Raw genomic sequence first — 27,044 nt, 5'->3', positions numbered from 1 at the left:
GGCTTTCTGAACGTCCATTTGTCCCCTTCACAGTGAAAGAAACAAGGTGAAGGAGGCTGTGGCACCGCACCAGTATCATTCTGAGGTTGCAGCTTCTTAGAAATCAGAGCTAGACCCCAAACATAATCAGAGACAGATCCCATGATCCTGTTGCTTCAAGGGAGGATATGAAGCAATAGAAAGACTCCTCCTGCACATCAGCAGAATCAAAGTCTGCAGTGAAGTAACAGGTCCTGGGGACAGGCACACCATGCTCTACTGTTACCATAATCTTTCACAACTCTGATTGCAAATACATGTAGCTACAAGTTGTGACTGAAAGCACCACTGCTGTTAGTCTGGACACAGCCAGTAACAACGGGCCCTAGTCCATGCCACCACTATTTCTGTATTTTGATTTTTAACTCATGCACAGATTTTCAGATTTTTTGCTTTAGTACAATTCAGTTTTTAAAGCTGGGGTGTTTACAGTTGGTGGTAACATGGAAGTAGAAGGGTGGCTCTGGGCACTCTTTTGGAAGATGACATTTGAGATAGAACTGGAGAGAACAATTCAGCCTAACTGTGATCACATCCCACAGTGGTTCTGCAAAAATATTGAGGTATTTTCAGTTCTAGAAAGGTCTTACTATAGGCCCATTTTATTTTTAAAGCCATCACTTCATTATTCGTAAAGCTATTTATCTAATTCCATTTGCTTGGCTCTATAAAATCAGGAGAAAAAAAAAGTAGTTAGCAAGTAGACTGCTTTCTCTCAAAGCCTTGAACATGGGAAACCTTACAGGTTAGTGCCATGGGCCTCCCTATTATGAGATGACAGCTGGACTACAGAACCTTGGGAGACTGATGCTGCTGCATCTCAGCTCTTAACCTGTGAGAGCTGCTCAATTTGCTGATCTGTGAAGTCAATCCTGTGACTCACGTGAAACACCTCTGAGCTCAGCCTGTTTCTACGAAGGTAGACAGCAACACACATGCACATGAAAATCCCTTTGTGAGCTGTCTCAGATGCTGCAGGGCTTTAAAGGCAACAGGAACTACTATTCTGAGCCCTAGATCACACTTTCTGTACCATTCGCTTTAATCAAAATATCAAACACTGATATAGAGAAATTTAACTGTTTACTTCTGTTTAAAGAAAATGTTCAGACTCAGAAGTGCTCTAGTCTAGAATCAAATTCACAACCTTGGTAAACATCGGACATTCTGTAAGTGGAAAAAAACATTGTGTCCCCAACAGTGCAGTGACAAGAAAAAATAAAAACAAAGGAGCAAAAGCCGATGATCTGCTTGATGCAGCATGAGTCTGTCATCATCATACTTGCGCCACCAAAGACAGCACTCCAGGAAAAAGCCCAATCCTTGGGCCTGGATACGGAAAAAGACAAATCGACTCCCTTATTAGTTCAGTTGTTAAGTGGCAAATGTCAGTCAAACCCTGACACATCTGGTGAAGCTGCCATCTGGAGGCCAGTTACAGGTATGCATCACATATAAAAGGTAAGTTAAGTTCAGGGGGTTATTTTATGAGAAATGTATATTGTTTGCAATAGGTATTGTTTATTGTTTTATGAGAAATAGGTATCGTTATTCTGTACAAAGGTACATGAATTCCTAAAAACGAGCATGCTTACTGGAAGGTTGCAAGTGTGCCATCAAACAGCAAGAAAAGACAGAAAGCTGCAGAAGTACACCAAGAATTAAAAAATCTTTTACTAGTGCAAATAGGAAATAGAAGGGAAATCTTCTTCCATGCAGGCCACTTCAACAGGATTTTTTGGGCATTTGTACATCACCGGCCAACTCTTCAAGCTGCTTGGAGAACTTTTCCTCCAAGTGATTCTAGCAGGAGAGAAAATGCAGAACAATCAGTAACCCTGAAAACAGTTTCCTCATCTTCTTGTTAGATACACATATCTACAATGATCAAACCTTCGGACATAACTGGCACAAGTTAACCCAAGTATTGAACCAGAAGGTCTCACTACCACAGGCAGCAGTAGCCCCTAGACAGCTACAGAGAAATCTTCACAGGAAGGGCTAAACAAGCTCAGTTATCCCAGTGTGATATTAAAACCTTCAAACTGAATAGATACTCTCCATTGAATATTCTGACCCGATAAAAGCCTCAGGCTGTTAAGATGAGCTTGTATTTCTGAATCAAATCCAAGTGGCTCATCAACCTGAGCAGTCTCGTCTGAAAATGTACAAAATAGCTGCCAAATAGCTGTAATTTATTGCCGCTTCAAGGCTTATGGCCGAATACCTCATGCTTTATCTACGAGCAAACTGACCGTACCCCAAAGAAATAGAGGTTCACATGCTCAAATGTGGCCCAGCTGACTCAGGAAAGTTACATATGAACTTCCCAAACATGTTTATACAACCATAAGCGCAGATGACACAAACATGGATAAATTGGGTGTTATGTTTTATAGGGGAAGTCCCCACTGCAGTCTATAATGCAGCCATTAGAATACATGCCTTAGAGCACTCTGAGAGTTCAGGAGCAGCAAGGAAGGCTGTGAGACCAAGAAGCTGCAACACAGCTGGGTGAATAAACACTCTGACAGGTGAAGCAGACAAAATCCAGCGGGATATAGATACATAATCCTCACTGATACCACTATGCCCAACTGTCTTTGTAACTGAAACTATCATTCCTTCACTAGTTCCTGCTACTGGTATGCATGGATTCTGCCTTACCAGAGGAAAATCTCTCTTTAGAGATCATTAAGACTACAATCTGAGGTTGATAAATCAACAACCACTTAATACATGTAGTTTGTTTTGGAATATCAGGCTCATTTAAATCTCTGTGAAAGACAAACTCTTACCAGTTCTTGTTTTAATTCTTCAACCTTCACTTTTGCAAGTGGAATATTCTAATGAGAGAAAATGGCATAAAAATTAGTATTTCAGCTGGAAACACAGAGTCCCTTCATCATGGCAAGAACCTAATGATGTGCTGCAGGGGAATTCGGGAATAATTAAACCAGTTATATATACATCCTTCACATGCAAGAGGTACTGACATTAAAAGGCTGGTCTCAGACTTTTACCCAATTTGGTTTGGGTAATCACAGTATTTTTCAAAAGTCTAGTATGGCCTAAAGTGGGAAAAAAAAACCAAAGCATTTTTTGCAGCTTACCTACTAAACAAGGAACTAGATTTAAAACATATCCATGCATGAAGTTTTACAAAGCACAGTGAGTTTGCAAGGATAAACCTTCCTCCCTCCTTCTAACTGCACCAGGAGCGAGGCACTGGGGCTCTGCCTGTCTCTAGTGCCAGTATAAGGGGAGGATGGGGAACTGGAGAACCTAATCAAACTTGAACATCCCATTTCACTTGAAAAAAGGAGGCAGCTGCCTCTTGGAATAAAATGGATCTGAAAGAGAAGCAGCGTTCTCTCCCTTCACTCTGTTCTAGAAACAAGACAGCAGCAGCAGAAAGAGGGAGTTGTGTTGAGAAGCAGGAACTCTATGGAAGGGATAACAAAGTAGGGAGAGAAGTGTGGCCTAGCAAACAGATCCCTTATTCATAATACAAGACATGCGATTAATTGCCAAGTTTCTGTGTGATTTTGGGTAAGTCTTTGTTTCTCTGGCCTTTTATGCCCCATTTATAAGAAGTGGAATAAAACTTTTTCACTTCTTACACAGAAAGGTCTGAGTTTAGCTCTATTAAAGGTTGTGCGGTACTCAGATGAGGGGGTGACAGACACTATGTCAGCATGCAAAACTGTAAATTAGACAGTTATAGCTGAATTTAACAAAACCAAAACCCACTTAACTATTCACACTCCAGCTTTAGCTACTTTCCCCCTGAATGACAAAAAGAAAAGTCCTTAATATTTCTTTATAAAAGCAATAACAATCTTCTAAAGCAGACTATAAATACTTGGATTTGGCAGTCCCAAATACCACAGGTGGCAATGTACAGATGTCACACACAGCCAAGGCCTTGTTTCATGGACTAAAGCCTTGTTCACCCGTGAGTTTTTTAAGCCACTATGAAGTTGTTCACAAAATTACCCTTTTTGTAATTTTGACACAAGCATTCTAATTCAAAAAGGGTAAAATCATTTTTATAAAAGATGCTTCCCATAACAGTCTGATAGTAACTCTTAGCACAAGGACCAGTAGTGATGATAGCCAAAATATAAAACAAAGGAAAGACAGACAGGGCTTTCAGAACTGCAACTTAGTCACCTAAATGACAAACCTGACATAAGTAGGCACTCATTTAGCATGAGTAGACAGCACCCTCCAGAGAAAGAGGGCCTACAAGGATGTTGGAGTGGGACTTTTCATCAGGGACTGTAGTGATAGGACAACGGGTCACGGGTTCAAACTGAAACAGGGTAAGTTCATGCTGGATATAAAGAAGTTCTCTACTGTGAGAGTGGTAAGGCACTGTAACAGGTTGCCTGAAGAACTGGGGAATGCTCCATCCCTGTCAGTGTTCAAGGCCAGCTTGTTGAGGGTCTGGCCTTGGGTGACGTGATCTAGAGTGAGGTGTCCCTGCCCCTGGCAGGGGGTTGGAACTTGATGATGTTAAGGTTCTTTCTAATTTAAACCATTCTATGATTCTAAATCAAAGAAGATGATGGAGCAGCGAGCACTCACACAAGCTAGAGTACTTGTTTAAGGTCCAATGCCTGCATTTGGCTATTTCTTCATAATAATTAAAATCTTGCTCAGGGCTCCAACCTTTGCTCAACGTGCTGTGCCCACTGTATTCACAGCTTTATGACATGCAGATCTAAAATATTGGTAAATTGCAAAAGACTTGTGCTAAGGATTATCCTTTCTCCTACATTTGTCTATCTAGCTAATCCATCTCGATACTGAGTTTACCCAGCAAATATGTGCCTTTTGTTAGAACAGAGTTTGGTGGGTAAGCCTACTTATTTTCCCACTTTTTAATAATAGATTGCCTTCTGTTTAAGTCAAGTTTTCCATTTACAACCAACATACATCTGTCCACTGAAACCACCATAATATGCTTTACATTCTGAAGTCCATTAAAATTAATCTGATGGCAAACACAATAGAACAAAAGTGGAAAAGATAATTACAGCAGGTAAATCTTGGTAGCTTTCCACTTTTTTCTTCAGTGGCACAACTTCTTTCTGCAGTCTATCCAGTTTCTGTGAAGAGAGTAAGGCAGATTATATTATACAGTCTTACTTGTAGAAGTGATACAAGCCAGTGAAATAGATCCACAATTCTCTACAGCATTTCAAAACCCACAGATGCTGGTAAGAGCTTCCAAAATCCATCTTAAAACTCATGGAAATCTACAGATCTGCTACTTGTTTGGTTATCAATCAGTCAAACCCAGTACAAGTTCTACACAGAGGTTTCTTCACTCCGAAGACATCTTCAGATACCTTTATTCTTACAGTACAACCACCTGACCACATCTCCCTGAATGAGAATACACCAGACAGAGGATTTTTTTTTCACTAACCACCTCTGTTGCAGGCCACAGAAAGAACTGAGCCCCAAGGAGACACACTCTCATGCCTGTGGCTTGTGTGTGGAAATGGTTTTGCACATTACACTTGTACCGTTTTGCTTAATCTGTTAGCAAGGGGAAACAATTTCTCTTTAGGGATGAAAATTAAGCACCTTCCACAGAACTCAATTATTTTCAAATAATTAATAATTAAAAAAGATGCATTCCAAAACTAAAGGCACTTGTGCTGCCCAACTCACTGAACTCTTGGAAAAGGAGATAAAGAAGTGCCAGGGAATCAAACCCACCCTTATGCTCAGGTTCTAGAAGATGGTAAGTCCAGAAAAGAACACCTATGACTTTTTGTATATAGAACTCCTACAGAAATTATTTTTGGTTAGTACTCTTCTGAAACACTACGCAATGTAAACATTGCCACCCAGTGCTGGCTCCCGAGAACGACAACACAAACATCAGGAAACCTATTCACATTGTTCAACTTAAAACACAGGAACAGGTAGCAACGAAATGGGTAGAAAGGCTAAGTTCTCAGTACAGTAACAGCAAATAATATTAAAGCAAATAATATTAAATAATATTAAAATGTGGTGAGTGCATACAGAACAACACCAATACATTCAATATGCTTCGGCATAAAGGTGGAGAATCTATATAACTAGTAATTCAAGAAATGTGTTTTTTTTCCCTTTAACAAATTATCCCACTGAGCTTACAATACAGCAGGAAAGTATATAAATAATATAAGAAATATATAACATTTATATTTAAAGACACAAGGGAAAAAAAACCACACACAGTTGTTCAGCATTTGGGTTTTACTCGGCCTCCTCCAGTCATTCTGAACTGTTTGAAAGAAAGCTTCTTACCAAGTGCAAAATAACCCCATATCTAAACCTGAAGAAAAGGTACCACTTCAACACCCATAGGTGCTTCTCAGTTTCTAGGAGAGAAAAACCCACCCAACACACCCCAGTTCAGCAGAAGCCGATCCATGAGACTCTTATCTGTGTTTCATAATAAATACTTGTCGGCGTAACCAAATAACAACCTGCATTTCCTGAAACGATGCAACAAACAAGCCTGGTCTGTGCCACTGTAAAACATCTATCATGTACCATCAAACTTACCTCAGCCAGGCTCACCAGTGACTTGTGTGACAGTGACATATCAAACCCTGTGGCAGCAAGCTCCATCTACAAAGAAGAAAGAGTTCTTTTGGAACTGACCACAAAATACAACAGGGAGGAGAGACATTTTACCTATTTTTGAGTTTTGAGCTAAAGAGCCAAACAAGAACACAACCTGTCAACAAAAGAAACATGCTGTGTGAACCACGGCCATAGCTGGTGTACAAATTCAGTTACTACTAAAATTTGTATCAAGAATAGCAAGTATTTCCAGAAAAGTACTGGGTGAAGAGCACATGGCAAGGCTGGGAACAGGTATCCCTGGATATGTTCAAGGCCAGGTTGGACAGGGCTTGGAGCAACCTGGGCTAGTGGAAGGTGTTTAGTTCCAAGAGGGGCTTAGAACTGGATGAGCTTTAAGGTTCCTTCCAACCCAAACTTGTCTACGATTCTATGAAGGTGTCATCAACTCTAATACACCATTTTCCATCTCATCTTTGTCAGGTTGCTGGACAGCATCCAAGTGTTAAATAAAGCATTTGCATATTCTTCATCATGTGAAAGACAGTACATTTTCTGCCTTCTGTGTTTAATGATGCAGAATTTTAAAAAAAATTATATAATCAGAATTTTGACACACAATTTATCTCTGTGGATCAACTGCTTTACTGGTAGCTATGTGTACACTCTTAGGTGACAATAAGCATGTGGTAGTCCTAGCTAATACAGATCACAGTGAAAGTGCCCTTGCATTTATCATAGGATGTCCTGGGAAGAGACCATGAATATAGCAGAAACAACTTAAGTGTAATGTCATATTTTCCTGTTAATCCAAAAATCCTCAATCCTGGAGTTTAGGAAGCTCCTGGGATCTCTAGAACTACAATTTTGGGCCCAACCAACCATGACTGTGACATGAAAAAATTCCTTCCATCTACCTCAGCAGCTTCGACCCTTTTCCTTAGCTCTTCGCCTTTAAGTTCCAGGAACTGCAAGTCCTGGGATCTGCGATCACCTTTGGCATTTTTTACTTCAGCAAGTTCCTGTGTACTTTTAAGATCCCTAAGAAAAAAAACAAAAACAAAAAAAAACCAAAACCCATCAAACTTATGTTCCAAGAGATACCAGTGTACAAGTATTGCTTAGTTACGTATGCTCAAGCTAAACCCTATAATACAACCAACATGAGAAGGAAGAGAATAGATTAAAACTTGTATTTCCCTGTGAGATTTCCCAGTGGACACATTACAGCTGTTACATCCAGAGTTCCAAAGACCAAGGTGGGTAAAAAAAGGCCAAGGCGAAAGCCATCTGCATAAAAGCAAAATGTAAGAGTCTTCTGCATAATTCCAATTCAGTCAGAAACCTGCTAGGCAAGCTCAGCTGAAGATCACAGAAAGGAGCCATGCAAACCTGCACAAAACACACAGGTCTGGTGTCTTTGTTACACTTACTACTCTAAAAGACAAAAACCAGAAAATTAGCCTTGAAGAGGGCTATGGAGAGCATCTGGGCCAATCCCCACTTGAGGCAGGGGCTGATCCTGCTATGCTTGGCAAAGCATTTCAGATTACATCCTCTAGGGATTGGACTTCATACTGACTGCTAATTATTACTTGCTTTCTGAAGTCTGCTACACACTGGGTAAAGGAAATTCTTACCTGTGAGTGGTTTTTGTTTTGCCTGACTCCTTCACTCTGACTAGAGCCCATGCTAAATATGGTAAGAAAATCAAGTTTGCATCTACCTCCAATGAAGGCAAGTGGCGGAAGAAGGCAGTGCACACCTGAATACCGTTTGTAGATCATTTTTGCCTTATCTCTTTTCATTACTGAATGTGTCCATAGTACATGGCTTGTGATAAGTCCTTCAAAATATTGTGAATTAAAGATGTGCTAAGAAATTCAGTTATCCTTGTTAGTTATCACAACCAACATTCCATATTGTGGAGTTCAGAGGCATCACTTAAAATGTTTAAACATACCCTTTTCTCATTCATTACTCACTTCTCTAACTGAGTCTGCAGATTCAGTGCTGTACCTATTTTTTCCATGAGACTTTTCAATTCCAGTTCCATTTCTCTGTTTTCTGATTCTATTGTGTAGAGTTCAGATGTCCTTTCATTGATGGCATAGATGAAGCTGGTGAAGAGAGAAAGATTCAGTAGGAATGCTCAGAAGCCAGATCTTCTCAAACTCAGAATTACTAATTTCTCCATGCTTTACACTAATGACTTGGTTTTGTTCTCATATTATGATAGAAGGAAAATAAAATAAATCACTAAGAGTATTTACTTCCCTTAACTAACAAAACTTTCATCTGAAAGGGGAAGTGCCCCAGCAATCTGGTAGGAGTAAGTGAACAAGACCTTGCACTCTGGTGAATATAACTACTGGGACTTGACATCATCAGATGCTGCACTCCTGGCTTGCCAAATTGCCTTTGAGCGAAACTGTATTCAGTTCCTGAGGCATGCCCAGGACTATTTTCAGTCTCCTTTCTCTTCCTAAGTGGTTCAAAGCTGCTTTTCCATCCAGCTCAGGAGAAGAGCTGTAGGAGCCAAGCTCCTGAACATCATACAAAAATTGGATTCCAAGGCAATTTTGGTCCTTACTGCCAGTGCTCAGCACACACCTGCTGTGTTATGGGTAAAAGACAGGCCCAGGAAGACCAGGCTAATAGTAGCCATTTCTCTGGGGCTAAGGAAATATCCTTACATTAAGTGAAACCAGGTAAGTGCAAAGAATGAGGAGCTGAGACTGAAAGACCAGAACTTTCAGTTCCCCAGCCCTTGCCTAAGCAGTATGAATGCTGCTTTAGCTTGTGCTACCTTACACAACAGTGTGAGCAACAACATCCCACAGTTACTGACCACAAAAGCACAGGCAAAAAAATAATCATAGAATCAACTGGGTTGAAAAAGACCTTTAAGATCATCAACTCCAACTTTTAACCCAGGACTGCCATGTTCACCACTACATGGTTTGTGAACATTTCCAGGGACAGTAATTCCACCACTGCACTAGGCAGCCTGTTCCAATGCCTGAGCACTCTTTTGGTAAAGAAATTGTTCCTGATGTTCAGTTTAAACCTCCCCTGGCACAGCTTGAGGCCATTTCCTCTTGTCCTGTCACTTGTTACTTGGGATAAGAGACTGATCCCCATCTCACTATAACCTCCTGTCAAGTAATCGCAGAGACCAGTAAGGCCCCCTTGAGCCTTCTTTCCTCCACACTAAACCCCCCCAGTTTCTCAGCCCTTCATCACACTTTTGCTCCAGGCCCTTCAGCAGCTCCACGGCCCTTCTATGGACCTGCTCCAGCACCTCAATGTCTCTCCTGCAGTGAGGGGCCCAGAACTGAACACAGGATTTGAGGTTTGGCCTCACCAGTTCCCAGTACAGGGGGACAATCACTGCCCTGGTCCTGCTGCCACACTACTGCTGATACAGGCCAGGATGCTGTTGGCTGCTCTGGCTGCCTGCCACAAGCTGCTCATGTTCAGCTCTGTCAATCAGCACCGCCAAGGTCCTTTTGCATGAGAACCTTTCCAGCTACTTTTCTCCAAGCCTGGAGTGTTGCATGGGGTTGCTGTGGCACAAGTGCAGTACCAGTGCACTTCCTCTTTCCAAGTGCAATCCCTCTTCCCAAGAGGCATCTATTTCTTGCCAAGGCACTTAGGCTACAGACTTTCTCTTCCCCAGATAACTAAGGTTAGAGTTTTGTGCTGAGTTCCAATGTCTCTTAGAGCTGCCCAAGGGGTGAAAAATAAGCTGGACAAGTAAGATTCCTGGGTGTGAAAGTCAAGTTTGCAACTATTGAATTGAAAAAACAGAGGGAAACAGCACAGACCATCACCCCTGATGCACAGTAGGAAAAATTACCTGGCAAGAGAAGTGTCCTTCGTTTCAAGTGTCATTGCGCTGTTTACCAGGACATCCAGGTACATGGTGGCTTTCCTGGACAGCTTGTGTGTGGGAAGACCCAGCTCTTCTGAGAGAAGGCGCTGTAGATACTTAGCTGGAAAACAAATACAATCCCAAATACTAATTTTATTTTTTAATATTACTGTTCTTTTAAGGGACTCTCCAAAACTAGAACCCAATCTTTGAGCCATCTGGTCTACTGAAAGTTGTCCCTGCCCATGGCACGGGGTTGGAACCAGACGAGTTTTAAAGTCCCTTTCAACCCAAATCATTTTGTAATTCTATGAACTTTGTGTCTCCACTGTTAGGGAAAGAGACATCTTAAAAGAAGGCTTCAACATACCAAACTGCTGCTTGTCAAAAAATTCAGTGTGTTGAAGGAGAAAGCACTGCTCCAATTTTCCTGACCAGCCTGCCTGAACTCACTCAAACATGAGTGAGTGCGGGTGTTGATGAGGACGCACAGGTCTTCTCCCGGCAGAGCTCAACCTAAGCCTTTCCTGAGCATGAACTTCCCTGTCACAGCAGACTTGGGAAGTCTGCATTTGCAGCACAGATAATACATATGCCTGTCTGGTACTGCCCATGTTCCTTGACAGGGTAAACCAACCATTCAGCCTCCATCATCATTTGTTTGATGGCAAGGCACCAGAAGACTTGAGGCAAAAAAAAAGCCCAAACATACAGGGCTTTTACAAAAGCATCTCTATGTGTACAATATCAGTCTTTCCACAGAGAAGTAAAATTCCTTCCTGAAAAAAGCCAGCGAAGGGACAATCCTTTAGCACGTGTTAAAAAATATTATGGTTCCCTGAACCGCTCACTTGCTCCAAAAGTTGTGCATTATCAAACATTCACCCTAAGTAGCTCAAGCATAACTTATTCTCATTTCAGATTCCCCAGGTGTTTTTCTTAACAGTGGCATAGCATCAGCTCAGACTCTTAAATCAGCTGTAGGGTTGCTTCCCTGTCTATCCAGCCAATATTTCAACGCTGTGCTGTTCAGCCCAGCGAGGTAGGAGGTTTTAGCAATTAAACTTCTTGCTGTATTAGCAGCATGCTAAACATGGCTCAAAAAATTGCTCTTGACCAACCTTATGTCACCACAAATTTTGCTGAAAGAAATGCATGGGATGCACTGTAGTAAAAACTGTACCAGAACAAAAGATGAGTTCATTTCAGTTGTATTTATATATATATATATGTATACATATATATATATATATATATATACTTGCAAGATTTAAACAAAGACAACATTCAGGATTACTAAGAATAAGCTTGATGGAACTGAGAACTGTAGCTTTAAACTCACCTTCTGCTTTATATTCCTTTGAGCACTCCTTCAAGCCCTCAATCACCAAAGAAACATCTCTGTGTCTGGCTTCGTTGTATTCTGCAAGCTTACACAAGATATTCATAGAATAGTTAGGGTTGGAAAGAACCTTAAGATCATCTAGTTCCAATTCCCCTGCCATGGGGAGGGAAACCTCACACTAAACCATGTCACCCAAAGCTCTGACCAGCTCCCACTTGAACACCGCCAGGGATGGAGCATTTACAGACTCCCTGGGCAACCCATTCCAGTGCCTCACCACCCTAACAGGAAAGAATTTCCTCATTATAGCCAACCTAAACTTCCCCTGTTTAAGTTTTAACCCGTTACCCCTTGTCCTGTCACTACAGTCCAAAATGAAGAGTCCCCCCCCAGCATCCCTATAGGCCCCCTTCAAATACTGGAAGGCTGCTATGAGGTCTCCACACAGCCTTCTCTTCTCCAGGATGAACAGCCCCAACTTGCTCAGCCTCTTCACATGGGAGGTGCTCCAGTCCCTTGATCATCCTTGTGGCCTCCTCTGGACTTGTTCCAACAGTTCCATGTCCTTTTTATGTTGAGGACACCAGAACTGTACACAATACTCCAAGTGAGGTCTCACGAGAGCAGAGTAGAGGGGCAGGATCACCTCCTTTGACCTGCTGGTCACACTCCTTTTGATGCAGTCCAGGATGCGGTTGGCTTTCTGGGCTGCGAGCGCACACTGCCGGCTCATGTTCATTTTCTCATTGATCAACATCCCCAAGTCCTTCTCCTTGGGCTGCTCTGAATCTCTTCTCTGCCCAGCCTGTAGCTGTGCCTGGAATTGCTCCGACCCAGGTGTAGGACCTTGAACTTGGCATGGTTAAACTTCATGAAGTTGGCATCAGCCCACCTCACAAGCATGTCAAGGTCCCTCTGGATGGCATTCCTTCCCTCCAGCATATCAACCGAACCACACAGCTTGGTGTCATCAGCAAACTTGCTGAGGGTGCACTCAATCCCACTGTCCATGTCAGCGATGAAGATGTTGAACAAGGCCGGTACCAAAACTGATCCCTGAGGGACACCACTCGCTACTGGTCTCCAGCTGGACATTGAGCCATTGATCACAAATCCTTGTATGCAGCTATCCAATCAGTTCTTTCTCCACCAAGTGGTCCACCTATCAAATTAATGTCTCTCCATTTTAGAGACAAGGATGTCGTATGGGACAGTGTCAAACGCTTTGCACAAGTCCAGGTAGATGACATCAGATTCTCTACCGCTGTCCATCAGTTCCGTAGCCCCATCATAGAAGGCCACCAAATTGATCAGGCAGGATTTGCCCTTAGTGAACCCGTTCTGGCTGTCACCAAGCACCTTGTTGATTTTCATGTGCCTTAGCATGCCTGCCAGTAGGACCTGTTGCAAGACTTTGCCAAGCACAGAGGTGAGACTGACTGGTCTGTAGTTCCCTGGGTCATCCATTTTCCCCTTCTTTAAAATGGGGGTTATATTCCCCTTTTTCCAGTTGTTGGGAACTTCACCTGACTGCCATGATTTTTCAAATATGATGGACAGTGGCTTAACAAATTCATTCTCCAGCTCCTTCAGGACCCACAGATGGGTTTCATCAGGTCCCAGGGACTTGTGTACTTTCAGGTTTTTAAGATGATCTCGAACCAGATCCTCTCATCTAGTGGGCCCAAGGTCTTCATTCTCACAGTCCCTGTGTCTACCTTTGAAGACTTGGGTGGTGTGGTCAGAGCATTTGCCAGTGAACACCGAGGCAAAGAAGTCATTCAGAACCTCAGGCTTCTCCAAATCCAGGGTAGCCAGTTCTCCCGACAGCTTCCAGAGGGGGCCTGCATTGTCCCTAGTCTGTCTTTTATTTGCAGTGTAACTATAGAAATCCCTTCCTGTTATCTTTCATATCCCTAGCCAAGTTTAATTCTAACTGAGCCTTAGCTTTCCTAGCATGGTCCCTAGCTTCCCAGACAACATCCCTACTTTCTTCCCAGGCCACCTGTCCTTGCTTCCATCTTTTATAAGCCTCTTTTTTCATTTTAATTTTCTTCAGGAGCTCCTCATCCATCCAAGGAGGTCTCCTGGCCCTCCTGCTGCACTTCCTTCTAGTTGGGATGCAACACTCCTGAGCTTGTAGCAGGTGATCCTTGAAGATCAACCAAGAGTCTTGAGCCCCCCTGCCCTCTAGGGCTATATCCCATGAAAACTTACTAAGCAGGTTCCTGAAGAGGCCAAAGTCTGCTCTCTTGAAGCCCAGGTGAAGTGAGCTTGCTGCACCGTCTTCTCACTGTCCTGAGGATCTTGAACTCGACCATCTCATGATCGCTGCATCCAAGGCTGCCCTGCAGTGCCACATTTCCTACGAGCCCTTCCCTGTTGGTGAGCACGAGGTCAAGCATGGCACCTCTCCTTGTCAACGCCTCTACTACTTGCAGAAGGAAGTTGTCTTGAACACAATCGAGTAACCTCCTGGATTGCTTGTGCCGGGCCGTACCATTGCTCCAACAGATGTCAGGACAAAGATGTTACAGGACAAAAATGTCAGAGGACAAAGATGTCACAGGACAAAGGCCTGTCAGCGTGAGGTTCTTCCTATCTGTCTATAGAGTGCTGCATCCGCAGGATCTTCTTGATCAGGTGGTCTGTAACAGATCCCCACAGGAATGTCTCTCATAGCTGTTTTCCCTTTAACCCTGACTCACAAACTCTCTGTTAACTGCTCACCAGTCCCCAGACAGAGTTCCATACTCTCCAGCCTATCCCTAACATAAAGGGCAACTTCCCTTCCCCATCCGCCAGGGCTCTCTTTTCTAAAGAGCCTGTCACCTTCCATTCCAACACTCCAGTCATAGGAGCCATCCCACCATGTTTCTGTGATGCCTATTATATCATATCCCCGTAGATGTGCACATATGTCTAATTCCTCTTGGTTGTTCCCCAAACTGCCTGCTCATTGAATTTGTACTGTGAAATAGGCCAATTCCCAAATAATTTCTTTAGCCATGAGTATCCTACCAGTGAAAGGAAAAAGAAAAAAAAAAAAAAAAGGAGTAAACAGTGAAGTGAAATGAGAGAAAATACCTGATGGAGATAAGAAATGTAAAGTGCTGCAGGCTCTGCTTCTGGAAGAATAACTGTCACTATGCCAGTCAAGGTATGGGTGGTGCTCTTTGTTTCTTCTTCAGTCACTATCGTAGTTTAGAAAACCATTTCCATTTTAACCTCCCTCATTTCTCTGGACACCTGTTTATTGCCAGGTGATAAAATTTTATCTTTTTATTGACATGACCTCTTTATACAGGCACAGTAATAATCCAAAAGATGGAAAATAGGTATTTCAGCAGCTGGTAAAAACAGCAGTAGAGTAGTATGGGTTAAATTGCCCTAACTCTGATAGAGCACTGGGAACAGTCTCCACAGACTAGCAGGGGAGAAACAGTTACTACAACGTGCAAGCATGAGTCCTGCAAAGCACAGTACCTGCCTCTGAAAAGAAGGTCAGAAATGGGAAAGAGATTAACAAAATCATAATTGAAAGATTCAATTATAATTGCTAATAATAGCTCTGGGGCTTCCAGCATAAGAAGGACGTGGAGCTGTTGGAGTGAGTCCAGAGGAGGCCATGGAGATGCTGCGAGGGCTGGAGCAGCTCTGCTCTGGAGCCAGGCTGAGAGAGCTGGGCTGGGGCAGCCTGGAGAAGAGAAGGCTCCTGAAGGGGAGACCTTAGAGCAGCTCCAGTGCCTAAACGGGCTAAAAAAAAAATGGAGAGGAGCTTTGGACAAGGGCCTGTAAGGACAGGACAAGGGGGAATGTCTTTAACCTGCCAGAGGGAGAATGAGAAGAGATTTGAGGCAGAATTTCTTCCCTGTGAGGGTGCTGAGGCGCTGGCACAGAGTACCCAGAGAAGCTGTGGCTGCCCCATCCCTGGCAGCGTTCAAGGCCAGGTTGGATGGGGCTTGGAGCAACCTGCTCTAGTGGAAGATGTCCCTGCCTGTGGCAGGGGATTGGAACTGGATGAGCCTTAGGGTCCCAAACACAGTGAGGAAATGTAAGTTCTTGTATAAGGTTATCTAAGCAATGTGATGGAAAGGGACCCAGCCTTATAATTTTCATTCTAGCATGTCCTTCTTTATGCTTCTACCACACCAGCATCTCAGCTGTATTACATGGCAAACAGAAAACATCACCCTCTACTAAACTGGGAAGAAAACCATCAAGGCTTTAGAAGGAAAGAGCACTAACTTTGTGTAGGTGAAAACTCTCATACTGCAAGAAAGCCAAGTATTCAAATAAATAATGGATTACGTTTTTCTGTCAGTCTCTCTATTGAGAAAGACCTGAAACACTAAAAACTTCAGCAATGCAAGATTTTCACAACTTAGGAACAATTCCTTCCCCAGAGGGTGCTCAGGCGTTGGAACAGGCTGCCCAGGGCAGTGGTGGAGTCACCGTCCCTGCAAGTGTTCACACACCATGCAGATGAGGCCCTCGGTGCCATGGGTTAGTGGTGGCATTGGCAGTGCTGCAGAACCATTGGACTTGATGATCTTAAAGGTCTCTTCCAGCCTGGCTGATTTTGTGATTCTTATGATCAGCCTCTCAAACCAGCTCACGCCTCTCTGCTGCAAAACACACCGCGAGACCACACCTCCCCTCCCCCAGGACGCTGAAAGGGGCAAAAGCCCTCTGCGGGCTCGTTCCTGTCCGGGACCAGCGCATGTTCGAGCGCCGGGGCCCGCCACTTCCAACAGCGCAGCGCTCGGTGCCTCCTGTGGGAAGAATGAAGGAACCGCGCTCGGGAGAGAGGGACGTGGACTCCGATAACGCACTGGGGCCAGCCGGCCGCTCCGGGGGGAATGCAGGCAACTGATCCCGGTGCACAGACCTGCACCTCTGGTAACCCCGTCCTGGGAACCCGCGCCCCGATCCCGCCGTTACCCGCTTCGGCGTTTCCTCCCCAGGAGTTGCAGCAGCCTCCGCCATATCGAGATTCCCGCCTCGTCCGCCTCGTCCCGGCATACCCCAAGCGCTGCAAGGGCTGATGGGATTTGTAGTTCCGGGTGTGTAGGCGGGTATGAGTGGATCTGCGGGGATTTCGCGTTTTGGGGGAGTTGAATATTTCATGTATATCGTACGGCAAATTACAAATAAAGGCATACAGAGCCCTTCATCAGCACGGGTAACACACAGAATCAAAGAATCACGGAATGTTTTGTGTTGGAAGGGACATTTAAGCTCATGACCCTGCCCCATGTGCCTGCCCCGTGTCCCACGTCCCTGCTCCATGGCCTATGTTCCTGCCCCGTATTCCGTATCTTGTCTCATGGCCCCTGCCCCATGTCCCAATATCCCTCCGCACTCCCCTGCTTCATGTGCCATATACCGCACGACATCCCACCGCAATGCTTCATACGCACGCCTCCTGCCCCCGCCCTCATGTCCCAGACTGCCCACCTCATGCCCCACCCCCAAGTCCGCCGCCGTTCTCTGCCCCTTCCGCCCGCCGAGGATCATTTCAAGGGCTTTTGTAAAGGCCCCGTTTAGGGTTTTTTATTGTTTATACACGTATGTATAAACATATACACAAATACTCCACCGCTCAGCACAGGGACAAAAAGAAAAGGCCCTCGCCTCCTGAGGCTGAGGAACCCCTTCCGGTTCTCGCCCCGCCCCGTAGGCGTGGCCTCGCCGCCAAAACGGGCGGAGCGCGCCGCGGCCATTTTGTAGAGGGAGCGCGGGGCTGGTAGTCGTGACCTGTTAGCTTCACTCTTCGCCTGAGCTGTCGCCGCCATGATGCTCTCCGCCCGTGTGGCCGCCTCCCTCGCCCGGTCCCTACCGCGGCAGGCAGGCCTGGTGAGCCCTCTCCCTCCTCCCTACGGCCAGCGGTCTCCGAGACGGGCGCCGTCGCCATCTTGGGGCAGCGGTGACATTGAGGGGTCGCGGGCTCCCGATGCGGGTTTCTGGGTGGGAAGGGGAGGGATGTGCGGGGCTCACAGCGCTGGGTTTCTGAGGGGATCGGCAGCTGCTGAGGCAGTGGTCCTCTCGTTTGGGGGAGGGGATGCTTAGAGGACGGCTTGTCCTTTGCGATTCGGATTTGCATGGTTGGGATTGAGATCAGTATCGGAAAAATGCTAGAACAAGGTCAAGGTTGGGGATTTGAGCTGGGAGGCTTTGCTAGGTGGAATTTCCCCCCTGTGTTTTGGGGAGTGGTAGTGTGAAAGTCTCTCAGGACCCGTTCCTGGTGTGTCCCCATATGAAGGTGAAAGGAGAGGCCTGCACAGGCGTTCAGAAAAACAGCATGGGACTACCCTAGGAGCTTTAGGATGCTGATTGTAATCTTTTCATGTGTTATAATGGCTTAGTGCATTATCTTAGAGTATTAGTTATTATTTTTCTGTTACATATGTTCTTGCCATGCTTTGGAAATTCTGCAGTTAGATCTTTCTTAGGTCAACCCTTAGAAGACACTATCTTATTTTCCCTTGTGCAGAACCATCAGGGGTGCACTGTTTCTTAATGCCCTATGGTTTTGACCATCATTGCATAGATGGCAGACAAGACGAGGTGGTGCTTTGGGAGCTGCTGCAGTGCTGTGATGGTGACATCAGTGCAATGCAGGAAAATGCAGAAAGTAGTTTAGAGCAATCTTCCATCTGTGCTTGCTTAGTATTGCTGTACATGTTTCCATAACTGCAACTTGTGAACAGACATGTTGAAAGTATAACCTTATATGATTGTTATTTCAAAAAAAATTTTTTTACTGACTGAAGAAATCTCACTGAAATAATTACTTATTTTAGGTTTCCAGAAACATCCTGGGTGCAGCATTTGTTGCTACAAGAAATATCCATGCCTCCAAAACAAGCTGCCAGAAAACTGGTGAGTCTGAGAAAGATCTTCATAGAAGAGTGTGGTTTCAGAACTTGCTCTGTCAGATAAAAAGGAGTTTGAATTTGGAATGTGAGGGACATCGGTTTTGTCAATTGACAAAACATTTGAGGACACATATGTACTGTTAGTGTCAGTATGGAACACTGAACTGCTATAGCTGCATTTAGGAGACTTCAGTTTAATAAATTCATACGCCCAAACCAAATGAGTGGTCAGCTGTCTTACACAGCTTACCTGCTCCATGGGAATTCAATTAAGTCTTCAGCTCCTGTAGAAGCTCCTGCAGAATTATTTGGAAAACTCTCAGATTCCAGTTGCCTGTCTTGTTTGTAACAGGATGAGGGTACAGATGACTTTCCCAGGCCTGCCTGGGTTTGACCTTATGTCCTTGAGTGTCATTTTTTCGCTGCCAATATCTTGGTGCTTAGAGAAGACAGCGGCACTGCACAGCTGTGTTTTTGGTGGTGCTTCATATGCACTTTATGAAGTTGCTTAGGGTGATTAAAGGTATTACTAGGGAATAACAGTTTCACAGCTATATTTAAGGAAGTAAAAAGTTGTTGGAGGTACAGAGCCAAACAAATTTGAGGAACATGAAGATTACATTTTTGTAGCTTGTATCGGAAAACTTGCTCCATAAATGCATTAAGTTCTTTTAAATATATTTAGATCCTGGATTACAAATCAGTTGACAGGGTGTTTTGATGCCTTCAGTCAAAGTAAATCTTCTGTAGGTGGAGCTGGCACACCTGTTCTTTCTGGGCTATGGTTAATTATTCTGTTTGCTTTCTAGGGGAGAGAAGGTAATAGTGTAGGACATAATGAAGGATATTGATAACTGAATAGCCATCAATGTTCTGATGAAAGCTGGCTCATAATGATAAGTTGAAGCTGCTTTTATTGTCTGTGACTACAGAAATTGTTATTTATCTTGAGTTCCTATGTGAGGAAAAATGTAGCTTGCTATACTATGTGGCGTATCTGCGAGATGGTACCTTGGTTTATGAATTCGGTACAAGCTTTTACAGAATTCATATGGTGTCTTAATATGCTAAATCTGGTTTGAAATATCTCTTTCCAGGTACTGCTGAGGTATCCTCTATTCTTGAGGAACGTATTTTGGGAGCTGACACCTCTGCTGAACTTGAGGAGACTGGCCGTGTGCTGTCCATTGGTGATGGTATTGCCCGTGTGTACGGCCTGAGAAATGTTCAAGCAGAAGAAATGGTTGAATTCTCTTCTGGATTGAAGGTAAGCTTTCTCTAAGGCAGATTTGTTTAGTCTAGGAATATAAAGAAGACTTTTTATAAGGAGAACATGAGACTCTGCTGGAGGTGCCTGTATGGACTTTTTACAAACTTCATTGCAACTTTAATACATAGTAACTAGTTGATATAAAACCACAAAAAAGCAAATACTCTTATAATTTGTAACACTTTGCTTCCAGTATCTGGTTCTTGGCCAGCACCAGAGCTTTATTTGTCTTCATCTAAGAGGTATAAGAGATAATCTGGTGTTGGATTTTGTTTTCTTTGGTCTCAGGCTGGCTTTTCTGTTTACTGTTGGATAGTAGTCTCTCTGCTCCAGTACTGTGTGCAGTTTTATGACTTCTTACAGTCTAAGAGTAGTCTAAAGCTAAAAAAACTGTCTTGACTGTTCTGAGAGTACTGCAATGGCTCTTCCAGTTTTTTCAGTGACCGAACTCACTTCAGGGAGAGAAGAAGTCACTGATACTCCCTTGTCCAATTCCTAGTCAAGAGCCAAATGTATTTGAATTCTGCTTACCTTTTCTTTTTAGAGAGAAAGGGCTGAGTGCTAGACTACTGCAGGTACAGTTCTGTAGTAAGCTTGAAGCCTTAGGCAGGTTCTGTAATCACTGTGGAAGAACATACACATGTTGTATGGAAAAGCAGAACATTGACTATTACAAATAAGACTGAAGTAGGTTATGTTGGATATTCTACACCGTAGAATAATTACATCTGTTTTAAACTGTCAGAATGCTTGTAAGTGTCGGTATGGGTTTTCTCATGATAGTTTGATCTTTGTTCTAGGGTATGTCCTTGAATTTGGAGCCCGACAATGTTGGTGTTGTCGTGTTCGGTAATGACAGACTGATCAAGGAAGGGGATGTAGTGAAGAGGACTGGTGCTATTGTGGATGTTCCAGTTGGGGAAGAGCTGCTGGGCCGTGTTGTAGATGCCTTGGGCAATCCAATTGATGGGAAGGTAAGTGTAACTACAAGATGTTTAATATCTCTTCTTGTTTGTATGTTATACAGACTGTAACAGGGTTTTTCCTGTCTTTCAAGGGTTCCATTGCATCCAAGACACGTAGAAGAGTTGGCTTGAAAGCCCCTGGGATCATTCCCAGAATCTCTGTGCGTGAGCCTATGCAGACTGGTATTAAGGCTGTGGACAGCTTGGTGCCAATTGGTCGTGGCCAGCGTGAGCTGATCATTGGCGACAGACAGACTGGGTAAGTTAAATGCACAAGCTAAAAATGTTTTTTTTTAAACTTGAGAACAGCATGTGCTGTTTTGCAGAGCTGAACACAGAGTGGTGTAGAGGTTTGGAGAACTGTAGGTAGCTTAACTTACCAACTTCTGTGTTACAGGAAAACTTCCATTGCAATTGACACAATAATCAACCAGAAACGATTTAATGATGGAACAGATGAGAAGAAGAAGCTGTACTGTATCTATGTTGCAATTGGCCAAAAGAGATCAACTGTTGCTCAGCTGGTGAAGAGGCTTACTGATGCAGGTACAGATTTTTGAAGATAGTTGAGCGTGGCAACTGGTGACCTCTTCCCGTTGTAATGCTAAATATTGCTATGACCTCTCCTACCTGTGAATGTAGACAGAATTCTTTTGTTACTGAATGACTGAAATACTTGCTTTTGTGGACAAGAAATCTTTCTAGCTGCCTGGGGGAAAGAGCCTCCTTCTACTGCAGCACATTAAAAGACTAGTATGAGGCCCCAGAACTCCTGCATTGCTTCTGGAAAAGTCAGCCTGGTTTTGTTGGGTTGTTTTGGGGTTTTTTTTGGTTGGTTGGTTGGGTTTTGTTTTTGTTTTGTTTTTGTGTGTATGTGTGGGTTGTTTTTTTTTTGTTTTGTTGTTTGGTTTGTTTTTTTTCAGCAGCATTGAGCTTTCTCTTGGCAGGCAGGCCTGATGAGAAACTGTGGCCTGCAAGTATTTTGGCATTTGTTTCATACATACGGAAGTCAGTGTGAGTGGCAGTTGTAAGTGCGGCAGATAGATTTTACTGCCCAAACATAAGAGATTAGATGATAGTGTCTTTACAGAAACAGTGATCTCCTTGACTAAAGCTGCGTATGTAACAGCTTGCAAGAGATCAGGCAGCTTACCTCTTGCCTGCTCGTGTAAAGCAGAGTCATACCTAACAGGAAATAAACCACATTTAATTGCAGTAATTTGTTTGGCACTTTGAAACAAAGGATTGTATTGCCTTGCAGCAGCCAGGAAACCATGCGCTTCCAGGCTGAGTTACTTTTGGGACCAAAGTGTTTCTTAGTGAAAGTTTAAACTTAATTTTAAATGGGAAATGAGCCTGCAAGTGTTAGACATTAGTTAGTTGTGCGGATGAATGTTTTAATCTAGTAGGATGGTCTTTTTGTAACAGTGTAGGGATGCTACCTGGGCTTGCTTCAGTGACTAGTACTTCACATGCCTGTTGTTTGCTGTTCACACGCACATTGAAGTAAAATACTCATGGTGTGTGTTTCCCTTTCTTTTCCAGATGCGATGAAGTACACCATTGTGGTGTCTGCCACTGCATCTGATGCAGCACCCCTGCAGTATCTGGCTCCCTATTCAGGCTGCTCCATGGGGGAATACTTCAGAGACAATGGAAAACATGCGTTGATCATCTATGATGACTTATCCAAACAGGTCAGGAAACACTGTTTGTAGGCCTTATAGTCTGGTATGTTTGTAGCAGTCAGATCACTTCAGGTTTAGAAATTCAAATTTTTATATAAGCTACTAAAGTCTGAAATCTTTGTCTTCTACACAGGCTGTTGCCTATCGTCAGATGTCTCTGCTGCTGCGTCGCCCACCTGGTCGGGAAGCCTACCCAGGTGATGTGTTCTATCTGCACTCCCGCCTGCTGGAGAGGGCAGCCAAGATGAATGATTCCTTTGGAGGTGGCTCTCTGACCGCCTTGCCTGTCATTGAAACTCAGGCTGGTGATGTGTCTGCTTACATTCCAACCAATGTCATCTCCATCACTGATGGACAGGTAGGACTTCTCATGCCAGTACTTCTGTGTAATTTAATGGCAGATCTCTGAGGAAACTTCCAGGCTTCTGACCAAGATATTTTCTCCTAGATTTTCTTGGAAACTGAGTTGTTCTACAAAGGTATCCGTCCAGCCATCAATGTTGGTCTGTCTGTGTCCCGTGTCGGTTCAGCTGCTCAGACCAGGGCTATGAAGCAGGTAAGCATGAAACTGCAACGTCGTCCTCTTACTAGAGACAAGTAGTGTGTAGGCTTTCAACCCATTTCACTCTTTAAAGAGCTGTGAATACACAGAGAATAAAACTTTTGATTCCTTAGCATTTTGAAATCATAAAAGAGCAAACTCTGGGGATCTCTTTGATACTTCTGTTGCCTCCTGGGGCTGGTAGGGGGAAAAGAAAATTGTGCCTGCACAAAGACGTAGGGCTGTTAAGTTTCAGTATCTTGAACTGGGTACTGATCTAACTAGAAACACATAATCCTCTCTTTACCCCAGTCTTTTAGTCCAGGTGTGGAATTAGGTTTCATATCTACTGTCAGCATTTCAGAGAGGATTAGCATGTTTGTTAAAAAGGCCAAGCAGACTTTGTAGATTTGTAGAAAGCAGGATTTATAGAAATGCATATAATTATCTGTCAGAATCTTAGGATTCACTTGACTTGTAATGCCAGGCAAAGCTGACTTGTGACAGCTGTTAGCTGAAGATAACCTGCAGACTACTAGACAAATTTAAAAGGTGGTCAGACTCAGCCTGATCTATATCTTTGTGTGGTAGGTGGCAGGTACCATGAAGCTGGAATTGGCTCAGTATCGTGAAGTAGCTGCCTTTGCACAGTTTGGGTCTGATCTGGATGCTGCCACACAGCAGCTGCTGAACCGTGGTGTACGTCTGACAGAGCTGCTGAAACAAGGACAGTACGGTGAGTGTCTTGGACATAACAAGTCTGCATTTCCTGTTAGTGTGTGCTATAACAAGGCTGGTCTTCCTGGCAGCATTGCATCCATCCTGTGGACATGGTGAACGCAGACTGGATTGTTGGTTAAACCATGTGGTAGATGTGCAGTTGATTTTTAAGAAGGACTCTGTAGCACTGACAATGTCCTGATGTTGGGAGTTACCAGTGGCATGAACTGCTTTGTCTTCTGCAGTTCCCATGGCTATTGAAGAGCAGGTTGCAGTCATCTATGCTGGTGTCAGAGGTCACTTGGACAAGCTGGAGCCCAGCAAAATCACCAAATTTGAGAGTGCTTTCCTAGCTCATGTACTGAGCCAGCACCAGGCCCTCCTCTCCACAATCAGGTATGAAAGTGAATCATGCATCATCCCAAGATGATGGTATGGGTGGCTGGACTGCAGGTAATGTGCACTGAACTGTTAATTCAGGGTATCCTACAATATCAGGCTTTGAGCTGCCTGTTCTGGAGCTGGAGGTTAAATCAGCTTTGCTGCTGCCTAAGCTTGGCTTCACATCTTCAGCTTTTACTTGGGGAAAATGAGAACCTGCTCGCATACCTATAATCTGACACAAATAATTTAGTTAGGTCCTAAATTTCTGGCAGCTTTAAGCTATGAGAGTGCTGTTGATTAAGTGCTGTTCAGTGCCTTCCCTGCTGCTGGGTGGTCTGCTGGGGTTTTTGAGTGTTTCTGCCCTAGTCATAGCTTGTTTTGTCATGAGTCAAATTACATGCCTACCATTTCTGTAGAAGGCAGAGCCTTTCTGAACTACATAGAGCTGTTTTAAAGCTATTTGTTGACAACCCCCCTTTCTTCAACAGGACTTTAGAAGAAGTGATGTTATGTTAATTTCACTGCTACATAGCTTCATGCATCAAACACGCTAATTACTGTGCTAATCTTGTTAGAAATGGGAAGGTTCATTGTAGTTTTCTTTGCCTTGGGGATTGACCATTATCTGTTCCTGTGTCAGAATTTTAACTACATTATCTCAACAGGACTGAAGGGAAGATCTCTGACCAGACGGAAGCAAAGTTGAAGGAAATTGTCACCAATTTCCTGGCTACTTTTGAGGCATAAACTTGTAAAACTGTTAAAACAGGCCAGGCTGTTGTGATCCCGTGCTCCAGCTCCATCAAAGACTTAAAAGAATGTGCAACTTGAATGTACAGATACTGGTGAGAATAAAAATTCCTGTGTAAAAAGATGTGTATGTTCTGTTCATTGTATGTTATACTGCCCTGCTGCGTGTGCCACTTGTGCCTTTAAAAACAGAGTTAAACTCTTCTAGACACTCACTTGTGAGAGGAACTCTGAAAATTCAAACCGCGGGTTCAGAATTGAGTGGATTGGACTATATATGGAATATGGAGTATGGTGATTTGGAGAAATTTCCAAGAATTCGCCAAGGAAGTTCTAAGCTGACAAGCAGGTATTCTTTATTGTGGTGCTGGGAGACACGAGGGATCGCTCCTCCAAGCGTGTCTCTACCTGGCATCAACCAGGCTGTGATTATATTGTCCTTAAACGTACACATTCATTAGATTACATACATTACATCATACTTCTTAGAGAATCACAGAATCCCAAGGGTTGGAAGGGACCTCGAGAGATCATCTAGTCCAATCCCCCTGCAAGAGCAGGGTAACCTAGAGTACATCACACAGGAACTTGTCCAGGCGGGCCTTGAATATCTCCAATGTAGGAGACTTCACAACCCCCCTGGGCAACCTGTTCCAGTGCTCTGTCACTCTCACAGTAAAGAAGTTCTTCCTGAAGTTAATGTGGAACCTTCTATGCTCCAGTTTACACCTATTGCCCCTTGTCCTATCACTGGATATCACTGAAAAAAGCCTAGCTCCATCATACTGACACCCACCCATTACATATTTGTAAACACTGATGAGGTCACTCCTCAGTCTCCTTCAAGCTGAAGAGACCCAGCTCCTTCAGCCTCTCCTCATAAGGGAGGTGTTCCACTCCCTTAATCATCTTTGTGGCTCTGCGCTGGACTCTTTCAAACAGTTCACTGTCCTGCCTCCTGTATGCATACAAAAATATGGTAGTGGGCTTTCGGACCCTCAGTGGTTATTCATCACTTTCTTTTAGATCGTTGTCATATAAGTAACCACCAGGTGGTTCTGGCAAAGCTTATCTTAGTAATTTTGTAGTTGCTAACAAAGCCTACTGTTCTTGAGGTTACTTATTTACAACCCCATTCTTCAACCCACCCTATTCTTCAGTCAGTCCCACTCTTCAGTCCCCTCTTTTTTCTTGTCCTATTGCAAATTCTTTTGCAACTGAGTTATTTCATTTTTATTTAAAGTTTCCTGAAGTATTTCCCTGTTCCTACTTGATGTTTAGTTTTGTTTTTCTTCCATTCATCATGGTGCATCATGGTTTGTTTGCAACACCAAAAGGAACGTGAACCATTATGCATGTAATTACACCCATTCCTAATATTACAAATACAGTAAAAACCAACTGTCTCAACCAGGAGAGACTGGGTACCCATGATGTTAATTTTTCCAAGATTTCCTCAAATCCACATGAGGTGCTGTCCTGTGCCACTTCATGAAATACTTCCTTTCCACGTTTCCTTTAGATCAGTAGTAATTCTTCCACTTTGACCTATATAGGAACAACAGCTATCATTGATTACAGAACAACTTCCTCCTTGGGATGCTGACTGTACCTAATGACATTCAATTTTGGAGCAGTGCTTTAGACAGGCTGGTTATTTCTTCTTGTAGTGCTAGAATGGCAGCAGCAGTTTGATCTCCCATTTCCTCAATTGCAGCTGAGACACTTAAAATTGCCTTTTCTAATTCACTAACACCTAAAGATGGAATAAGCCATCTAACAAAGCTATGGGAAGCAGTGTTTCTTTCTGCTATGGGATTATATCCTCGTTTGATTCTAATAAAACTCTGAACCCAGGGTCCAGAGGGATGAATGTCAATTACTGTAAAGTTTGGAACCACTACTAGTGTGCATGTCCCTTTCCAGTTAGGAGGCAAAGCTTTATAGGCATTTTCTCCACATAACCAATACCACCCTGTCCCTTCAG

The 27,044-nt window shown here is 43.6% G+C and overlaps 2 protein-coding genes across 2 annotated transcripts; one reads left to right on the top strand and one right to left on the bottom strand.

The window, feature by feature from the left end:
- Window positions 1-1,107: 1,107 nt before the first annotated feature.
- On the bottom strand, window positions 1,108-11,961 carry HAUS1 (HAUS augmin like complex subunit 1). Its single transcript, XM_061350368.1, has 8 exons — window positions 11,856-11,961; window positions 10,499-10,634; window positions 8,622-8,756; window positions 7,554-7,677; window positions 6,616-6,681; window positions 5,085-5,156; window positions 2,838-2,885; window positions 1,108-1,842 (listed from the first exon to the last, which is right to left on the bottom strand). Exons 1-8 carry the CDS (start codon window positions 11,959-11,961, stop codon window positions 1,765-1,767), a joined length of 765 nt encoding a protein of 254 aa, XP_061206352.1. The 3' UTR covers window positions 1,108-1,764.
- Window positions 11,962-17,552: 5,591 nt separating this feature from the next.
- Window positions 17,553-25,181, top strand: ATP5F1A (ATP synthase F1 subunit alpha). Its single transcript, XM_061350369.1, has 12 exons — window positions 17,553-17,717; window positions 18,665-18,743; window positions 19,837-20,006; window positions 20,810-20,983; window positions 21,067-21,233; window positions 21,372-21,520; window positions 22,520-22,671; window positions 22,796-23,020; window positions 23,111-23,218; window positions 23,795-23,939; window positions 24,169-24,319; window positions 24,973-25,181. The coding sequence occupies exons 1-12, from the start codon at window positions 17,655-17,657 to the stop codon at window positions 25,052-25,054; spliced, it is 1,665 nt and encodes a 554-aa protein (XP_061206353.1). The 5' UTR covers window positions 17,553-17,654; the 3' UTR covers window positions 25,055-25,181.
- The last annotated feature ends 1,863 nt before the right edge of the window (window positions 25,182-27,044 follow it).

The sequence above is a fragment of the Neopsephotus bourkii genome, unplaced genomic scaffold (assembly GCF_033783945.1).
Source record: "Neopsephotus bourkii isolate Nb327-2 ecotype Australia unplaced genomic scaffold, CSIRO-AGI_Nbou_v1 NB_484, whole genome shotgun sequence".
In the NCBI taxonomy this organism is placed as follows: domain Eukaryota; kingdom Metazoa; phylum Chordata; class Aves; order Psittaciformes; family Psittacidae; genus Neopsephotus; species Neopsephotus bourkii.
This window is presented reverse-complemented; position numbering and strand designations above follow the sequence as displayed.